Raw genomic sequence first — 18,520 nt, forward strand, 5'->3', positions numbered from 1 at the left:
TGATGATGTCAGTGTTAGGTGCATAAGCAGGAAAAAAACCTAACCCAGGGGTTAGGGATGTTTCCAAGGCCACAGTACGGCTCCTTGCCTTGTGTGGAAGGTAGGCTTTCTCCTCCCCACTAGGCTCTTGCCTGCTCTAGTCCTCAGTCCAGCTGAGTGGGGATCCAATGTCAGTCATCCAGTTCACCAACCACAGTTGCACTGTGCAAATGGGATGGAAGAACAAAATACCCATGAGACAACACCGTGGCTTTTGAAACAGGTATGTAGGCTTTCTTGTTTAATAGCAGTTAAAAGAGGAAAATGTACAAGAGGAATAAACATGCTCTTTTCACAGAGGAGATTTCCCCTAACCATGCGGCCCATCCATATCAGTAGCTTTACTAGTAAGTTTTAGAGAAAAAAGTTCCCTTCAGAGTTAAAAATGGACTTTCCTAATTTTCTCTATAAATGTGCAACTATCTGTGCAAAATAAAAACGCCATTTCCAACACCTTTGTGAAAAGTACTTGTGAATGCAGGCAAAAAAAAAAAAAAAAAGAAGAAGAGGCAATTGCAGTCAAGAGAGGAGTCCTGGGAGAAGGGAGGCTAAGGTAGGGGAATTTCTGCAGCAGTCCCTAAAGAGTGTGCTCAGAGGCCTGATGAGGAAGGTCATGGCCAAAGCCAATCTTGGGAGATAAAAGGCCGTGGGTCTGTGACTTGCTGAGTAAGCACTTGTCAAGTGTACAGTAAGGCTAGACTGACTTGGAGGACTGGTATGCAATGAGAACACTGGGCAATGCACCCTGGAAGCTGTACATTCCCTTTGCCAACAGGGTCTCACTTCCTGGTTCCCATTTTCAGGTCCTATTCCTTCTTTCCTGCAACAACTTCATTTATAGCCTGCTCAAAGAGATTTTTCCTATGAATGTTAAAATGATGCAAGCAGCCTATATTACTACTGAAACCTAATAGGGTCCCAAACTGGACTGTCCCTTCAGGAACATAGACCTGGTTTCCCCAGGAACTTGGCCAAGGGTTCATCCTGACCAAAAGCCATATAGGCTTCTAGCCATCTGTGTGCTTGCCCTCTTATTGAGGCCCTCCAGGGTTTCTATATCTCTAGGTATTTGAGGCCATATCTGAGGAGTCTGATGGGTATGGGCACACATGCTTTGCACAAGTCCTCTCAAGGGTTGGCCCAGCTACAGGTCTATAGACAAAACTAAAAACATTCCACTTTTCTAATTCAAAAACTTGACATTGCTGGTCCCTGTTTTTACCTTCCCTGGCCAACCAAGAGTATGCCTCTACATATAACTCAGTAGCTGCATGTTGCTTTTAGTTAGACAAGGTGAAGGTAGACTAAGAATGGAGAGAAGATATATCAAAGGGTCCATCTTTATATATTGAGCTTGAATAGGCTTTTTCTTTCAGGGGACTTCTGTGCAGAATAACCCCTATTCCTCCACGTTGTTCACCTTTTCCTCTATAGCACAGTTCTTCCAAGGCAGAGGTTTGGGATGAGACCAGCAATGATGATCCTCTAAAGATAAACACTGTGGCATGCTTACATGTCTCTCCATTTCCACTTCAAAGTCTCTCAGCACTTAAAGCTGAAGAGATCTTGCTGCAAAGGGGGTACTAGCGAAGAAAAGTGTTTTTAACCCTTCTCAAGCAATAGAACTTCAGATTAATATAATCGTTTCTCACTTGTTTCAACAAAGATGAGAGCTTGGCGATGCCATTTTGGCTCCTGCCTTCTCTTGGCTTATCAAGTTCTGGGTGGCAGTGCTCATCCCCTATCCTCATCCTGAAACCCTGGCCAACCACCCAGCCCTCAGGATGAGCTGCAGCAGGCATCTGTGAGCTCACATGTAGCCTGGTCTCTCCAGCTTTGAGGAAGTTTGTATGTCTGTGTGCACATCCTCTTCCCCATGACTATCAAGATGTGATAGGATATGGTGAGGTAGAGGGGTTGAGGGTGGTGGGGGGCAAGGAAGTGCTCCCTCCCCAGAAGCAACTCAGTAGCTGACAAAGGTAGTGAAGAATTCTGTTTGATGAGTCTCTCCTCCCACCAATCCAAGCTGGAAAGGCCTGTGTGGCTTATTTGTCATTGTTTGGTGATGCGCAATTATACTCTTGCCAGTAGCCATAGTAGCATCTTTCTGAAGTATCTTAAAGTACAGTTTCCCCTGACTGACTTCATAGCAAAGCTCTTGTATTAAGTCTCAGGAGTCCATCTGGGACAATGAATGCAGCCTCCCAAGCTAAGCTGCTCCAGGCTTTAGAGTTTGGAGGATAGGATTATAGGCAATCTTTCTCAGACAAAGCCAAAGACGGCTTTGGGGATCTCAAAAGAGGATGGGAACCTTGGGCTTCAATGACAAAATAATATCTAGGATATTATTTAGTGAAGGACAGTTGGGCCAGAGGCAACAAGTCACAAGCCATGGTTGGCTCTGCTGACTTTATGGTAACAATGTCTCCATCCCTAGATGCATCCACTCCAGTCATGGCTGCCCCCACAGTGCAGAGCTGGTGACATTTCCTTGAAGATCATAGCCAAAAAACTGGTTTTAAAACATAAAGGAACAATCCCAACTAATCCTCAGGTTTCACCTAAGGGTAAGGTAAGGGCCATTTTTAAGCTTCTGAAATCTGAAATATTTCAACAGCATTACTGGAGAAGGCTAAGTCTCAGATGCTCTGTGAAGACCTATGGAAATAACTGTTGATTTATGTCCTGAACCAAATGTGAATGACTGTGAATGAAGGAAATGAGATGAGCAGGGAAGGGATTGGGTCTCTGATTCCATGAAAACTGGCTTTCAAGATCCAGAAAAACTCCTCGGGTTGAGACTCAACACTTCTAGAGTTGGGGCAAATCTGCAGTTAAAGATGGGATCCAATTATTACTGCTCTCTACTTAGCTGTATCCTGCCCCAGAAAAATTTGCAGTAAAAGCCTCAGGTTAGATCTAGGCTAAAGAAATTGCCAAGCTTGGGGGATTGGAATGAAGCTGTCATCTTGCCATATAACATGTTTGTTCACAAGCCAGTGAAAGTCAGCAGACTGAGGAGATGACCCTCCAGAGCTCCCCTTAGTGTATTAAATAATGTTTGCCAGGCCCTTTCCTTGCATTGAGAAGAATCAGCCTCATCTATGTGGTGAATGGGCATCCAGGAGTGAACAGGACATATTTTAGTATCCTTTTGCTTATTCACTCTACCTCCCAGTGCCAGATACCCATTTTTTGTGATTCCTAAGCCCCAGACCTAAGCTTTAGAGCCATGGATGGAAGGTGGTTCATCACACTGGGATTGATGATACCACCATCTCTAAGATAACACAGATAGTGTAGTAATAACTTCCCCTGAGTCCCAGCCTAGCAACATCTCATGTACTTGCTTGTTCTTGTGCCTCTTTTACTATAGGGAAATGTTACGTGAATACTGCACAGGGGTTAATAAAAAAATACATATGCTCTCTTTGAAGAAGAATACACAAATGCAGGGTCAGCTGGGGTTGGATCCCAGACAAAGGGACTGCAGCAAGTCGCCTCTGTAGGTCCAGGCCACCCTTCATGAGTGGTGGCTGCTGATGAGTCCTCGGAGCTGCTTGGCCACAGTGTCAATGAGTTTCTGCTTGTCTCGCTCATTTTTCCGAAACTGTGCAAACATGTTGTTCTTGCGGCTAGTATCCTTCATCCTAAACAGAGAAGGAAAGAAAAAGGGCAACGTGTTTGAGGAAACAATGGTGGAAGGAGAACCTGCAGGAGGCAGGATGGCAATGCATCTTAACCACTATCCAGAGTAATGAGAGCGTCCAGAATATCTCCAGTGTCAGGCCCACACTCACCTACTCATCAGGAAGCTGGCATTCTGGCACCTACATCTCTCAACTTCAGTCACCTTTGGAAACTGGTCAAGACCTAGTTTTGGAGGGGCCAATCTCCTTATCCCTTATACCTGCTCCACCTAATTCATTCCCTTCTCTCAGCAGGTATGTGCCTGCTATAGGTGTGTGGGACATGGAACAGCTCTGCTGGTCAATAAACCCTTATAGAATGTCTAGGATCCACTCATTACCTCATGAACCTACTAAATCCTGTTGGGACCTTCGAGATAACATTTGAAAGGTAAAGCAGGAAAAGTGTTCTTAACTAGCAATTCCAAGAGAACATGAATAACCAAAGGCCACTGTGTATTTCTAAACCTCACTCTAGCTGGCTACTCCATCCCATCCCTAACAAAACTAAGGGCTTGACTGACCTTTTTCCTTTTGTCTCAGGGTAATGGCACATAGGTGGTGTGGTGACTAAGAGAGTATGGTTACTTAGGAAAGCATGTGCCAAAGGGCTGGGCCATCCTCTCACTCCACAAACCAGAGCTTTTTACATGAAAAGCCCTTGAGTCCTCAAGGGCTGTCTGTATCCCCAGACCTTTGACCTTTGGGTCATGCTAAAGCTTCACAGATGGCATATTTCTAGAACCACGGGCAATTCTGGCCAGTGGTTCTTTCAGGTAGACAGCCCTAATGGGGAAACATGGACAAGAAAGTCAAGACTAGGTTGAGATGGTCACAGAACCCCCAAGTCTAAGCAATTGTGACAGAATTCAGGAATTTGCTATTCCCTGCACAGGGCTCACAACCCCTGACATATATTGGTGGCCACTAACTCTTGTCCTAGCCTCTGCACACCAGACCCATATCCCACAGCTAGTTCCAGTGTTAGACAATTGAGAACAGTGCCAAGACAGATTTCTTTCTGGGGTAGGGCCAGTCTTCACCAGAGCTGGGCCAGCCCTCTGACTTCACTGCTCCCTGGGCTGTATGGAGACAGGCTAAAGGGAAGGAACATGGCACCAGGCTATAAATTGCCCCCAGGCATATTTCCCAGGGGACTTTGGTCAATCCTGCACCACTTTTTCCCCCCCACTGTGGGTGGCCCTTTGCAGAGGAGCAGATTAGAGGCCAGTGAGTCAAAAGGCCAGAGATCCTACAGGGGCATTTATGTTTGGTATATATGATATAAATTTACAATATATGTATTCCATAAGGGCATTATATGTGGCAAGAAGTTTCTAATGAGCACCACAGCTGTATGGCTCTGGCTGACAGTGATAGCCACAGACTAATTAAGAATTCTCTCACTGATCTAAGCTCAAAGGCCTTCAGGCTGGAATTACTCATCAAGCAAACTCAGAACACTGAATATAAGGTACGACCACCCACATGTGGAGGCCTGTGCTTGGAGGGGAAGAAGAAGGGGAAGTGACTGCACTAGTTGAAGAGAAAGAATGAGGGTCCTCAAGCCTCTGATAATTACTATATTTGTTCCCTTATATACTAGTGGCACAATTATGTTTGTGGAACTGGCCTGGTTTTAGATAGTCCCAGGGAAAGATTCCCTTTCCTCTGCTGGGTATACTATATATCTAAACATTATCAACAACACAAAACAAACAAAAAGAAATGAAGAAAACCACTTCCTATATTCATAGGACATTTAGTTTAATATCCTGCATTATCATTAATTTCATGACTCCTAGAAGCAGCTGAGAGACAGGCAGCCCGCTGGCTTTCAGCTCCCACAGGGAGGCTCCTGTAATATCTAGGAGAAAGAGGGTAGTCTTTGGCCTCAGAGGCTAGAATTTCTTGGTCGTTAAGACCTGGAGTTAGAACAAGGCACTGTAAAGATAAACTCAAGTACCCTGAGGGCTAATGGTGGCCTGCTGGTTTCCACTCAGGAATGCTCCAAAACCAAAAGTCAGCCCTCCCACCTTCCATCCCATTCTGAAAGCCCAGTATCCTGTTCTACTTTATTAACAGCTATGGCCACCTCTCAGTGATGCAGGGGCACTTCTTTTCCCTAAATGTCTTTAGCAGGTCTTTGGGTCTTTCCGTTTCACCCTGCTAAGAAGTGCCAGGTTGAAAAGGAGAGTCAATATCTGATGGTAGAGCTGGCTGTGGAAAAGCAGGAATAGGTCAGGTAAAGGGGTCAATTCCTATGAGGCTGGGAGACACGGATTGTAGTGATCTGGATGCCCTTTGATCTACTGTGTTTGGAAGAAGCTTTTAAACTCTTCTGATTGCTAGGGCTAAGCACATAGCTTCTTTACCAGCCAGCGCTCCAGAATGGTAGGGAGAGGCTAATTATTTTCAACTATTGTTGAGCCATAGGAAGTGAATGAGCCAGTATTTCCTAGATCCAGAGATTCTTGGGAACAGAAGAGTAAAGGACTGCTGAGAGAAGTAAATAACTGAAGGGAATCCCAGAGCCCATTTGAAGGATACATAATGACCATTAAATATGACCATTTAAGCACCAACTCAAAGGTCAAAATGTTCCCTTCTTTCACCTTAGCACCAAGAACTGTGGGATTAAGCCTTGCCTCTAATAAAGGGTCTTCTATAAGAGATGCGGGTTCTAGATTTTAAAGCCACCAAGAGGTAGGGGAGGCTGCTGAGGAGCTCCCTTTGGTCAGGGCTTTATTTCAGGCCCCACACTAGCAAGAATATTGAGTGTGCCAAGAGGTTGAATGGGAACAACCCTTTACCTGGCACAATGGGAGAAAATCCCTGCTGCCACTCCCAGCCCCAAAGGAATTAGTAAGCCAAGGGTCACTCTAAGGGCCAAGGATAGAGAAGGCAGCCAGCCAGTTGGCACCAGGCTGGTTTAGTAGATTAGTATGTCAGGGTGGGGACAACTCAGAGGCTAGGGATTTTAGTGTAGTCATTAGTGTCAATGAGGAAACCAGAAGGACTTGCCTCAAAGTGATGGAAAAGGCCCAAGTGAATAATATACTTACTCTCTAGATATCCTAGGGAGGAAGGTCAGTGGGAGAGAGAACCATGGGAAACAAAGTTAAAATGGAAACACCAATCTCTGACGTGGTCAGGAGAAAACTGTAGTCTGAGTTTTTAGTCTCTTGGCTCCAAATACATACCCCTGCATCATGCTCTTGCCTACCCTTCACCTCTTCCCCTTTTCTCCCCCTTTCATATTGCATAGTAAGAAGAATAGACCTTGACGTCTCCTTCTGCTTAAGGCTCCACTCTGACTTCCTGGACTCTGAGTCTTGCCTTCCTAGGATTTGAGATGTGGCTGACTGGCCACATATGTAGACTTCCTACACTGCCTAGAGGCAGGGCATTCTTCCAAGTAGCTGGGGATTAACTAGTTTCTCAGATTTCAAGAGAAATCTGCCTTTTTATGTGGGTCTTGGTCTCTGACCTGCCAGCTCTCTAAGAGATTAGCAAAGCCAGAGCCAGGCTGTAATACATAGCATTTCCCAGCTTCTGGGTGACATATTGGTTAGCCCTGAGATTTCCTGGCGCTACCTAACTTACTTTCAGTGGTAGCACCTCTGCTTCAGAGAGGCTACAGTTCTGTGGCAGGGAATCCTCTGCAGGCTAGTGACTGCCTAAGGCAAAAATCAGACACATTCTCCAAGACAGCTTTGTTGGGATAGTCAGTACAATAAAGCTCAGTCTGGCAGGGGCTGGGAGCTGGGAACAGATGAAGGTTTCAATAATTCTCAATAATTTCCAGGGATTCTCTACTAGGAACCAGAGAAGCCATCTGTTCTGTGGAGTTGCACTATCCATCATCATCCCCAGATGACTAGGGCAGCCTCATTCTGTTCACCAGGCTGGCCTGAGCCCCAAAGCAAGCCATTTTTCTTTCTTCTCTTGCCATCTCTAGTAAGAGACACTAGTAAAAGACCCATTAAACTAGAAGGTAATGTCAGAGTCCAATTCTGATCCATACTTGGCCTAGCTTGTTGGGGACTCAGGAATGAATAAGCCACAAGAGGAAGACTGGCCTGCCAAATCCAGTGATTGAGATTGTTGACAGCACCCATGGCCTATGGCAACTTCCAGAACAAGGCTATCTTTCAAGATATTGGCAGTGGCAAAATTATCTTCTATGCCAAACCCCATCCCTGTCTCCCCACCTCCCAACACAGACCACTGGACTAGGTACTCACTTCTCTAGCAGGGTCAGAGCAGTCACTGGGTTTACCCGGAGGTACTTGCAGTTGGGCTGACCATAGTCAGCAAGGTAGGTTGACCAATCCCACTGGATGAAAAGATCCAAAAGCTGTAAAATATCCAAACCCCACCCCAGGGATTAGTCAGACAGACAAGACAAACCAAGATACCAGAAACTTCATCATCCTTCACTACCAGCTAATAAATTAGGTACATAAAAATTAAAATATAAGAAGAAAAAGAACAGCTTCAGACTATTCTTTCAACCAAGAAAATAAATGAGTAAACATTAGATGGCAGACTTATCTCTGCCATAAGCAGTATGGAAATGTTGCTAAGACTATATGCCAGCAGTTAGCTCTCAGAGGCAACCCTGTAAAGAAACTAACACTAGACTGAATCAAATATGATAATAATATCATAATAATCATTCACTTACTCATTTAATAAATACTTATCAAATGCCTTCCACATGCCAAGAACCATTCTCAGTATTTAACAAAGAACAGATAAAGGTGGATGTAGTCCAGTGCCACATATGCAATTGTTTGAACTTCAAGGTTAAAAGGTCTGGGCTCAAGTATCAGTTTTTTGACTTGCTGCACTGACTTAGGTAATACAGACATATATACATGCCTATATACAAATAGGACACACAGACAACACAGAAACACTGAACCAAGGCGTAAATGGATCATGTAGCATTTCTAAGAGGCAATATGTGTTATGCCTATGCAGACACAGGCTGAGAAGATGAAATCTGGGCCAGAGTAGATTAGCCCATGATTAAGGACACAGAGTCTAGAATTGGGTTATCAGTGTTAAAGAGAAGTGCCAAGAGCTAGATGTGTGAAAAGACAATGAGAGCTTTCTGAGGGTGAGCTGAGTTCTGACACTGGGGGAGATTTTGACTGAAAGAAGCTAAACTTTTGTCAAAGGCTTTCCTTCCCAGCCAGTTTTAGCCTCAGACATCACACTAACAAATATTCAAAAATTGTAACTAAGTAAAACAAACAAACAAAAGCTTCTAGAAGGGGCACAGTCCCAGACTCACATCACTGCATAGAGGGAGAACCCTCACAGTACTTTTGACTCAAGACATTCTCCATTTCTCCCTTTCCAGGAGATAGGTAACTGCTGATGAGGACAAGTAGATGGCTGCCTGTGCAGAACAAAGGCAGAGAGGCTGAGAGTGCAGTCATATCCAATGCCAGAACCTGGGCTCTAGGCACACCTTCCTCCATATCTGTCTTCACTATGCAGCTGGGCAAACAGGCAGTATGGGCCTTGCCCTATTTGGCCAAGTCTCCACTTCATCCAGTCTCTTAGAATAGCAGTTATGAACTTCCTGAAGCAGGATGGGAAATGGCTGAAGTCCCAAACCTAAAACTGAGAAAAGCCCTTACACCCTCAGCCAAGAAAGGGATTTTAGAGATGAGAGAAGCAGTCGGGGAGAGACAGGCACACTGCTTGGTCTGGGCCAGGATGGTCCCAAACGGCCCCTCAGGCCATTTTCAGGTCATGCCTATTTTCACTGGCAAGTTAAAAGGCTTCTACCACTTCTTTCTGCTGACCCAAGGCCTCAGAGAGTTCTCCTTTAGAAGAGAATTTCTCCTGACTTTCTACTCTAGCGTCAGTATTTCTGTCCTATGGTCTTCAAAGACCACTCAAGACAGCTCCTCTTTACTTGCTTCCATGACAGACACTGAGAGTACCCCTTGTTCTAAAGTTCTTCCAGTACTATGCTTTACACATTTCACTATGTTTTCCCGCAACTCCTAGGGAAAGAACTATGAAAAAATATAGCATTTTTTTCAATTAAAATTTTTTTCACAAATTTAAAAAAAAAACAAAACCTAGGAAGCCTTTTACTATTTGCCTATTAAGGAGCTGATAAGAAAAGTGAATGAATATCAAAAAAGTCTAATTGGAAAAACTGGAAAATCATTTCTTAAAGCTATTTTAGATACTACTTTTTCAGCATACATGGACATATACATGCATGTATTACCTTCTTTTCAAATGAATTCCTAATTTCTGTGCTGGAATTAATGTATTAGTACTTCTGATTTATTGCTAATACTACCATGTATTTCTGGTTAATGACACATGGGAAGTCACTAGTGGACAGTGGAGAGAAGTTCATGGCTTAGCTCTAAGTTATGGGATCTTTGGGGTGTCGCTTTTCTGGCCGGAAACCTGTGGCTGGTGGCACCTTTGCCTTGAGTTTTGCTCTGGCCCACTGGGTTTGTTACACCCACTTGGCCTGGCAGGCTGAGCTCATGCCTGCCAGGGACACTGGAGTCAGGTGTGGAGCAGCGAGGGGTGTGTGTGAGTAAGTGTGGGGTCCAGTCACTGCACAGTCAGACGCGCTGGGTGCTGCCATGGGGTGGGCAGCTCCAGGTGCCAGCATGGACACCAATTCTCTGTGCGAATGCAGCTGGACCAGGTGCACTGCAAGCAGCTTTCCTGGATGGCACCAGGGAATGTGGCAGCACCCAGAAGCTTGGAGATGCCAAGAACCACAGGGCCCCAAAGAGGGAGTCACAGCTCTGGCTCAGGGAGCTCCCATGTCTGGGCTCTACAAAGAGCTGCAGCTCTTCTGTCTTTCTCTTCACCCACAATGTGGCGAGCAGGGGGTATGTTTCAGCCCTGTTTGTGTTACCCCAGCTCTTTTAGCCTCACCATTCAGTAGGTCTCAAGTTCTTGTCCTGCAACCAGGAAGAATGAGGTACACACACAGGTGGAAGGTGAGCAAAATGAAGAGATTAATTGAGCAATAGAACAGCTCAGAGATGACCCACAGTGGGAAGCTCCTCTCAGAAGCCAGGGTGTCCCAGCAAGTATTCAGCTTCTAGCAGAAAGGGTTGCTCCTCTCTGCAGGCAGGTCGTCTTGATAAGTGTTCAGCTCTCAGCAGAGAGAGTGGCTCCTCTCTGCAGCTGGTCGTTCTGCTGTCTCTCTGTCCTCTCCTCTGTTCTGGCTGAGCTCAGGGCTTTTCTGGGCCTCAGAGGGGAGGAAGTGCATGCCATCTGGTCCACGGGCAGCCAAGTCCCTACTCTGGTCTGCAGGACTGGCAGCTTGGCCACCAGCCTTCAGGCCTTCTGTGGCCTGAAGGTCAGGCCTCACTGGGGACCTGCCCCCTTCTGCCCAGGAACCTGTCTGCTTTCTGCTCCCATTCATGGCACCTGAGGTCAGCCCCAACTTTGCTCCAAGACTGGAGCAGCACTGACAACAGGGAGAAGCCAGTGGGAGCAGGCACTTAAAAGCCTACAAGAGCAGGGAGGGCCTTCCCAGGCCCCCAAGAGTGCAGGGACGCCTGGGTCCACAGCCATGGTTTGGGTGGCTGCAGTTGTGCCTAGGAGGGTAGGGCTCCTGCCTGCTCCCTGGCTCCCACCAGCTCCATGGAGCATGCAGCCCCGGTCTTGCCTCCCTGCTGCAGCCAGCGTGATGGCAGTGGTGGGCCATTTAGGGCAGCCACTACCATCATAAGGATTTCCATTTTTGTCTTCCTGCCAAAGTCAATGCCAATGGTGAGCCTAAGAGCTCTGGAATGACAATCTATCTAATTTATTCCACTACAGTCATGGAAGCTACATAAGTCTATTCAGTTCAACCACCATGAGCCTATAGATCACACTCTGGGTCATGTTGCTTCCCACAGTCTTTTAGGGTGGCCTCAAGCTAGGTCTTATGGCCTTCTCTGAGACAGATGGACAGAGAGTGAGGGTACTTAACTAAGTGAGCTGCTTGGAGGCACACTTCTACTGGATTCCACAGAACAGTGTTAGAATGAACAGCCAAGAAAACCAGCAGGCCTATTTATCCATTTAGTACTTTGATTTCCAGACTGACTTTCAAGGTCAATCAGACCCTCCCAGCCGATTCTCCACGTACAACAACCTTGTTAGATTGCTATAAATTCTCCTGCAAGAACACTCAATTATCACTAATGACCACACTAGTGATCATCACTAGTGACCACTAATGTTTCTTTTTTATTTTTATATCTTTCATTTGGAAATATTTCAAATTTATCAGAAAGTTGAAAGAATAAGCATAGTATAAAGAGCAACATATTGCTTCCATCCAGATCCATCCACTGTCAATATTCTACCCCATGTGCTCCAGCACTTGAATTCTTTCTCTTCATATACATACACCCATGCATGCACACATATGTTATTTCTTTTCTTGAGTTTCTTCAAAGTAAACTGGGACTTTATTCCCAAATACTTCAGTGTTCCTAAGGATTAGGAATATTTTCTTATATAATCACAGAATAATTTTCAACTTCAGTTTAATGTTGATATGATCCATATTAAATTTTGTAAGTTGACCCAGTAATATCCTTTATAGCTTCTTTTATTTTTGTTCTACTACATGATATAATTTTAGGACTGAGTATTACGTTTAGTTGTCATGTCTCTTTAGTTTCCTTTAATCTGGAATATTTATACAACCTTTCTTTTTCTTATATGATATTGACATTTTTGAAGAATATAGTTCCCCTGCCTCCATTTTTTCCCAGTTTGGTTTTGTCTAGTGGCTTCTTATAAGATTCAAGACACGAATTCTTCAGCAGAATACTACGTAAGTGATGCTATGTCCTCCTCAGGGTATCACCTCTGGAGGCATACGATGCTCATTTTTCCCTCATTGATGATATTAATTTTGATCACCTGATTAAGATGTTGTCTGATTTCTCCCAACATCTAGTTATTACGTTTTCCTTTGGAACTGTGAAGATTTAAGACATTCAAATACACTGTTATCCAGTGAGGATTCTTGCCTAACCCAATGTTTACTATGATAACTTCAAAACTGCTGATTATCTCAACACCATCCTTCCTTGCACATTTATGAGTTGTCACTCATTCTACTGTAAGCAAGTGCTCTCTCTTCCCCACTATTAATTTATCCATCTATTTGTTATTAGCACAAACTCACCACTGTGCCCTTCCCCTCCCCTCCCCTTCCCTTCCTTCCTTTCTTCCTTCCTTCCCGTCTTTTCTTTTCCCTCTCTCTCTTTTTCTTTTTCTTTCTTTCTTTTTCTTCTTTCTCTTTCTTTCTTCTCTTTCTTTTTGTTTCTTTTTCTTTCTTTCCCTCTTTCTTTCTTTCTTTTCCTTCCTTCCTTCTTTCTTTTTCTTCTCTTCCTTCCTTCCTTTTCCTCTCCCCTTCCTCCCTCCCTCCCTCCCTCCTTCCCTCCTTCCCTCCTTCTCTCCTTCCTTCCTCCCTCCCTTCCTTCCTTCCTTCCTTCCTTCCTTCCTTCCTTCCTTCCTTCCTTCCTTCCTTCCTTCCTTCCTTCCTTCCTTCCTTCTTTCTTTTTTCCTAAGAGACTAGTTCTTGCTCTGTTGCCCAGGCTGGAGTGCAGTGGTGCAATCATAGCTTACTGCAGCCTAGAACTCCTGAGCTCAAGTAATCCTCCCACCTTCACCTCTCTGAGTAGCTAGGACTACAGGCACACACCACTATGCCCAGGCTAACTTTTAAATATTTATTTTTGTAGAGATGAGGTCTTGCTATGTTGCCCAGGCTGGTCTGGAACTCCTGGGCTCCAGTGATCCTCCTGCCCCAGAAAATACTGATTTCTAAAGTTACTTAGGTTAGTTATTTTCTTTGTCATTACTTTCAATATGGTTGTGTTTTTCTTTTATAATTCAGCTATATTCATTTTTCACTGCTTGTGCTCCACCTTTGATTCCCCCACATTCCAGCTGATTTTCATTATTAATTTTGGGGTATGTGAAACAATACTATAGTTCTGAGAGTAACAGCAATATAAAAAAGTGTTCTCAGAGAAGTATTACTCCCTCCTCATTCCAGCCTGTTCCCATTCTCCCCACTTTCTTCTATATCTTTCCTATCCATTCCTGTAGATAACCAATCTAGTTTCTGGTTTGTCCTTCTTTTATTTATTTTACGCCAATGAGCAGACACACATATATTTTCTTATATCTTCCTCTTTCTCTCTTGAAGGGTAGCATATCATAGCTACTCTTTTACACTTTGTTTTGTCATGTAATGGCATATCTCAGAACTCACTCCCTAGAAGCTCATTCCTCATTAATGATTATATTCTTGATTTATTCATGAAAATGCTGTTTTTGTAAACTAGGTAAGCAAAGTCATTTTCAAGGGACAGACCAGACATTACATTTTGGAGCATTTCATGTTAACTTGGTAGAACAGGAGAGTGCTAGATTTTTAGAGTAGGAAATTCTGATAAATGTTAAGGCTAATTCAATCAAACGCAAACTCAACCCATCATTAACGATGCTTTGATTTCAAACACAGAGTTATCTATTTGTGGTATTTAATAGAACAGGGGAACTAAACTAGTGTAGTAGTTGATGTAATACTTTATAAGCTATATAGGTTAATTAAAATGGTAAATTATGTGATTACTGGTTATTATACAAAAATGCATGTAAGTGGAAAAGGATATGACAAGGGGAGACATTTTTAATCAGGTTATATATTAAACAGGCCACTATGATAGGATACTTTTTTTTTCTTCCTATATAACTTTTATCTGTGTGACTCTTAACTAGGGCTTTGGCAAAGTTCTAAAGCTGCCTCTGGTATATTTCCTTGTTTTTTCAGAAAATTCCCTGGGCTTAGTAAGACTCAAATTATAATTTTGATTTCATGGAGGGTGGGGAGAGTGGAGAGGACCAAGAACTAGAAAGCATAAGCAACTTGCTAAAAATCACAAAGTAGACAAGTGGTGGAGATGGTTTGTTGGCTCACACACCCCAAGATGCCACAGCTGGTTTTTTGTTGTTGTTGTTGTTTTGTTTTGTTTTGATTTTTTAATCCTGATTGATTCTGTCTGAGTTAGATACTCATCTGAGACTATGCCAAATTTCTGAACAGACTTTCAGTAGCTGGGAAAGACTAGAAAAATCCAAACAAGTCAAAGTGAAAACTAGTCCAAGGCCATACAGTGAGTTAACTGGACAGAGAATAGGCAGCATTATAATAGTAGAACAAATGCAAAGTTCCAAGAAGGACCTTAGGAATGTGATTATTATTAGGATAAAGCAGGACTCGGTTGATCTTTGTTAGTGTACACAAATATACATGTCTCCGGCAGCAAGTCTAGAAATAATTCAGATGGATGAGCTGCTCATGGCTAAAGGACTAGAAGGAAATCATCAAGTAAAAATTACAGGCAATATACAAGCAAACCATCCTGGGGGTACTTGAGTTTTCTTTGGCAGAAAGGATTACCCAAAAAAACTCAGAAAATAGAAATGCGGAGGCTGGTGGAGAACGGCCTGCTTGTTTCTCCTCCTGGACTGTCTGTTACCAAACCAATTCATATCATGTCTATTCATGAGTGAAGAGAATTGTTGGATGTACCCTACCTTCATTGCCAATTCTTGGCATATAAGCCTCATCTCCCGTGTAGACAGGAGCTCCCCAAGGATGGGGATTATGTTTTCTCCTTCTGACTCCTCAACAGCACAGACTATTATATGGGCTAGATTCTCAGCAGGTAGTCAGCAAAGACATGGAAAATGGAATTAAATAGGTCAGCTAACATTTTGTAGCAACGATATTGGCTAGATGGTGGGAGAGACTTATATTTTGTGCTTCTCATATCAAACATTCCAAATGGACCAAACCTAGGCTGCTCTTGCCCAGCACTAGAAGAAAAGTTGTATAAGGAAGAAGAAAGCATCAAACAGGAGAGATGATACCTATGACAGGTGAGTGGGAATCCAGTCCCAGACATGTGAATTTAAGGTTCCAATGGAAGACACCTATGATTAGTGACTGGGAACACAGCAGATGTTTGGTGACATGTGGGTTGGGTCTTAGTAGGCAACATGGGGCCTACCTCATGTTAGAGAAAGCCTCCTCTTTCCAGAAAACCTGCAAGGATTCCATGGGGAGCAAAGCATAGTATGAGCTAAGGTAGGCATGCAGACAGACACAGATGCTAAGACACACTGACAGTGGCCACACCCCTCTTCCTCAGGGGTGATTTTTTTTACATGTTTTCGCTTGAACAGGAACGCTGAGTCCTGTAGAGAACTGCACTCCCAAAGCAGGTGTGTCCTTGAAGTAAACTTGATGCAGGAAAACCTGAATTTGCACTTGATATACATTCCAGAAGAATTCTTCATGTTAAACAAGATAGACTACAAAATGGTTTCAAATAACATGCTTTTCTGGGACACTTAACATATAATCCAAAAAAAATTCTAAAAGTTCTACCTCTTCAGAACATGGCTGCTGTATAAAGTGCAGTCCACTTTCACTAACATACAGAACACTAACCCCGGAGAAGCTTCATTTGTCCACTCCCTGTCTCTGACAGAATGAAACTAATTACATCATTATAAAGTATTTTCATAATCACTGATCCACATCTGCCTTTTTTTTGGAGGCAGTAGAGCACAGCAAAAGAGCCCCGAGGCTGAGGGTCCTCTGACTGATAGTGTGACCCCAAGCATGACACCAAATCTGTTTCTCTGGTTCAGATGTGGAATCATAATAGCTTCTATCAGCAGCTGAGAGCAGATTAAGAGAACAATTGTAAAGTCTACTAAAAAGCACAGAATTGACCAATGACCCATTTGTGTTTATTGCCCAAGATTTCCTCCAACTCCTTGTCTCTGGTGCTAGGCCTCTGTGATTCAAAGAAGGGCATCCTGAGTCTCCTCAGGAGCACTTCCTGACACAGAATCTGGGCAAATGTAGAAAATGGAAAGCCGGGCTTATTTCAACAAACATAAATTGAGTACCAACAATGTCTCAGTCACTTTTCTAGATACTGCATATGAAATGATGTTAAGATGTTATCTCCAGTCTTGAGGAAATCAGTCTGGTAAATAAATTGATACAGAATGATGTGAATACCCTAACAGGTACTCTAACAGGTTATAAAGAAAGTTCAAAAGCAGGGCATCTAAGCCTGAGCCAGGTCGGTGGTGACTGAAGGGTGGGGTGGAGGTGTCAAGCAAGGAATCTGACATGGCTAGATCTCTCAGGAGTGCTTTGGGAATAACCAAGACAAATGAGGCCTCATATACTAAGCTAAGGAGATAGATTTTAGCCTAGAGACTTCTCTGCTTATTCTCAGCACTGCTGCTACCTGCTTTTTTCTAGATTAGAAGATGGAAAACTATAGTCACTACCTGTTGTAAATAAAGTTTTGTTGAAACATAGCCATGTTCATTGATTTACATAATCATCTATGCTGCTTTTATGCTATAATAACTGAGGTAAGTAGTTGTGACAGAAACCATATGACATGGGAAGCTTAAAATATCCACCATCCAGTCTTTTGTAGAAAAAGTTTGCCTGTAGATCCAAGGCAGGGAGGGCAGTGTGCTCTGAAATTCTCTCAGATGTAAGACATTTAATACCTAGTAAAGAAAGAAGAAAAAAATGTCTTTAGGGAGACCCTTCCCATTGTAATGAGATGGCATAAAATTCATTATCCTAACAACTGGCGTAAAAATTATTTCACGGGAGAAAAACATGTTTGGGGGAAATACCCTGCTTGGTGAGACTCCCAAGGTGCCAAGACATCTAGTAGAGAAGGTAGAAGCAATTTGGTATTCTGGTTCTTGAGAGGCAGAATGTGAAGACAGGAGATTTAACTAACGTGTGAGAAAGGATAAGAAGAAAATTCTTCATGGTATTGTGGTTCCAGACAACTTTGGAGAGGGAATCTAATAAGTGACTTTTCAAAACTGTTTGCTGTGCAGCTCATGACACAATCAATCTTCTTTACAAACCCAACGCCTCAATCCTGGTCTTTAGACAAATCCACTCTGCTCCCAATTGCTGGGTGAACAATTTCTCTCTCTCTCTTTCTGTGTGTGTGTGTGTGTATGTGTTTATGTGTTTGTGTGAAACTCAGAGCAGAAGCTGTTTCACACCTAGAAAGCTGCACAACTGCACTATGGAACTGGGAGTGCAGGAAGCAAGAAGACTGGAGGTGTCTACGGATTCACAGAAATCTGGAGGGGGCCTTTGGATTTTCCATAGGCTATGGAACTGTGGTAGGGAGAGGTTCCAAGTTTTTCTGATTTCTGTACATTAAGGGGGTCAAGCTTATACTTGAGCTTTGCAACAACGGCCAGTAATAGGCTGGTTCCTGGCCCTACGTCTGACCTCCTCTTCTTTTACCTAGCGGAGTGAGGGCAGACAAAGAGGTAGAGGAAGGCACAAAGAGTGGCTGTGCAGCTCCCTGCTTTCCCTGCAGCCCAGCTCCAGGTGGATAGAAGCTTCATTCAGTTCTTTATCAGTGACCAATTGCCTATCAGCAGCTTCCTCTGAAAGGGAACATCACCCTGAGAAATATTTATTTGCCTCATAAATGTGGGTTTATAGGTTTTCTGTCTAAACTTTTCACCTTTTCTCTCTTGGTAAAGAGAAAAAAAGAAAGACAGGGAAGCTTCAGGTTCTCCTGTTGTTACCAGCTGGTGCCTACGGGAAGATTCCCAAATAAAAATGCCAACACCAAGCATTCCTTTGAGTCAGAGACTGTCCTGTAGGGCCATTTCTCACTGATGACAGC

At 43.6% G+C, this 18,520-nt stretch overlaps 1 protein-coding gene across 7 annotated transcripts in view; it reads right to left on the minus strand.

Annotated features, from left to right (window-relative positions):
- Positions 1–247: 247 nt before the first annotated feature.
- Positions 248–18,520, minus strand: part of EXOC6B (exocyst complex component 6B) — a 721,163-nt gene continuing 702,890 nt past the window's right edge. For 4 of the 7 annotated variants that reach the window (XR_003115284.1, XM_025354255.1, XM_025354252.1 and 1 more), the window contains 3 exons: positions 7,976–8,088; positions 6,794–6,805; positions 248–3,689 (listed from right to left, as the gene is read on the minus strand). Coding sequence is in view for 6 of the 7 variants with exons in the window: in XM_025354255.1 (XP_025210040.1) it covers positions 3,563–3,689; positions 6,794–6,805; positions 7,976–8,088 (252 nt within the window). In the remaining variant the exon portion in view is untranslated. Of the gene's footprint in view, positions 3,690–6,752; positions 6,806–7,975; positions 8,089–18,520 lie in introns of all 7 variants that reach the window. The other 3 variants (XM_025354254.1, XM_025354250.1, XM_025354251.1) reach the window with 2 other exon arrangements.

The sequence above is a fragment of the Theropithecus gelada genome, chromosome 13 (genome assembly GCF_003255815.1).
Source record: "Theropithecus gelada isolate Dixy chromosome 13, Tgel_1.0, whole genome shotgun sequence".
In the NCBI taxonomy this organism is placed as follows: domain Eukaryota; kingdom Metazoa; phylum Chordata; class Mammalia; order Primates; family Cercopithecidae; genus Theropithecus; species Theropithecus gelada.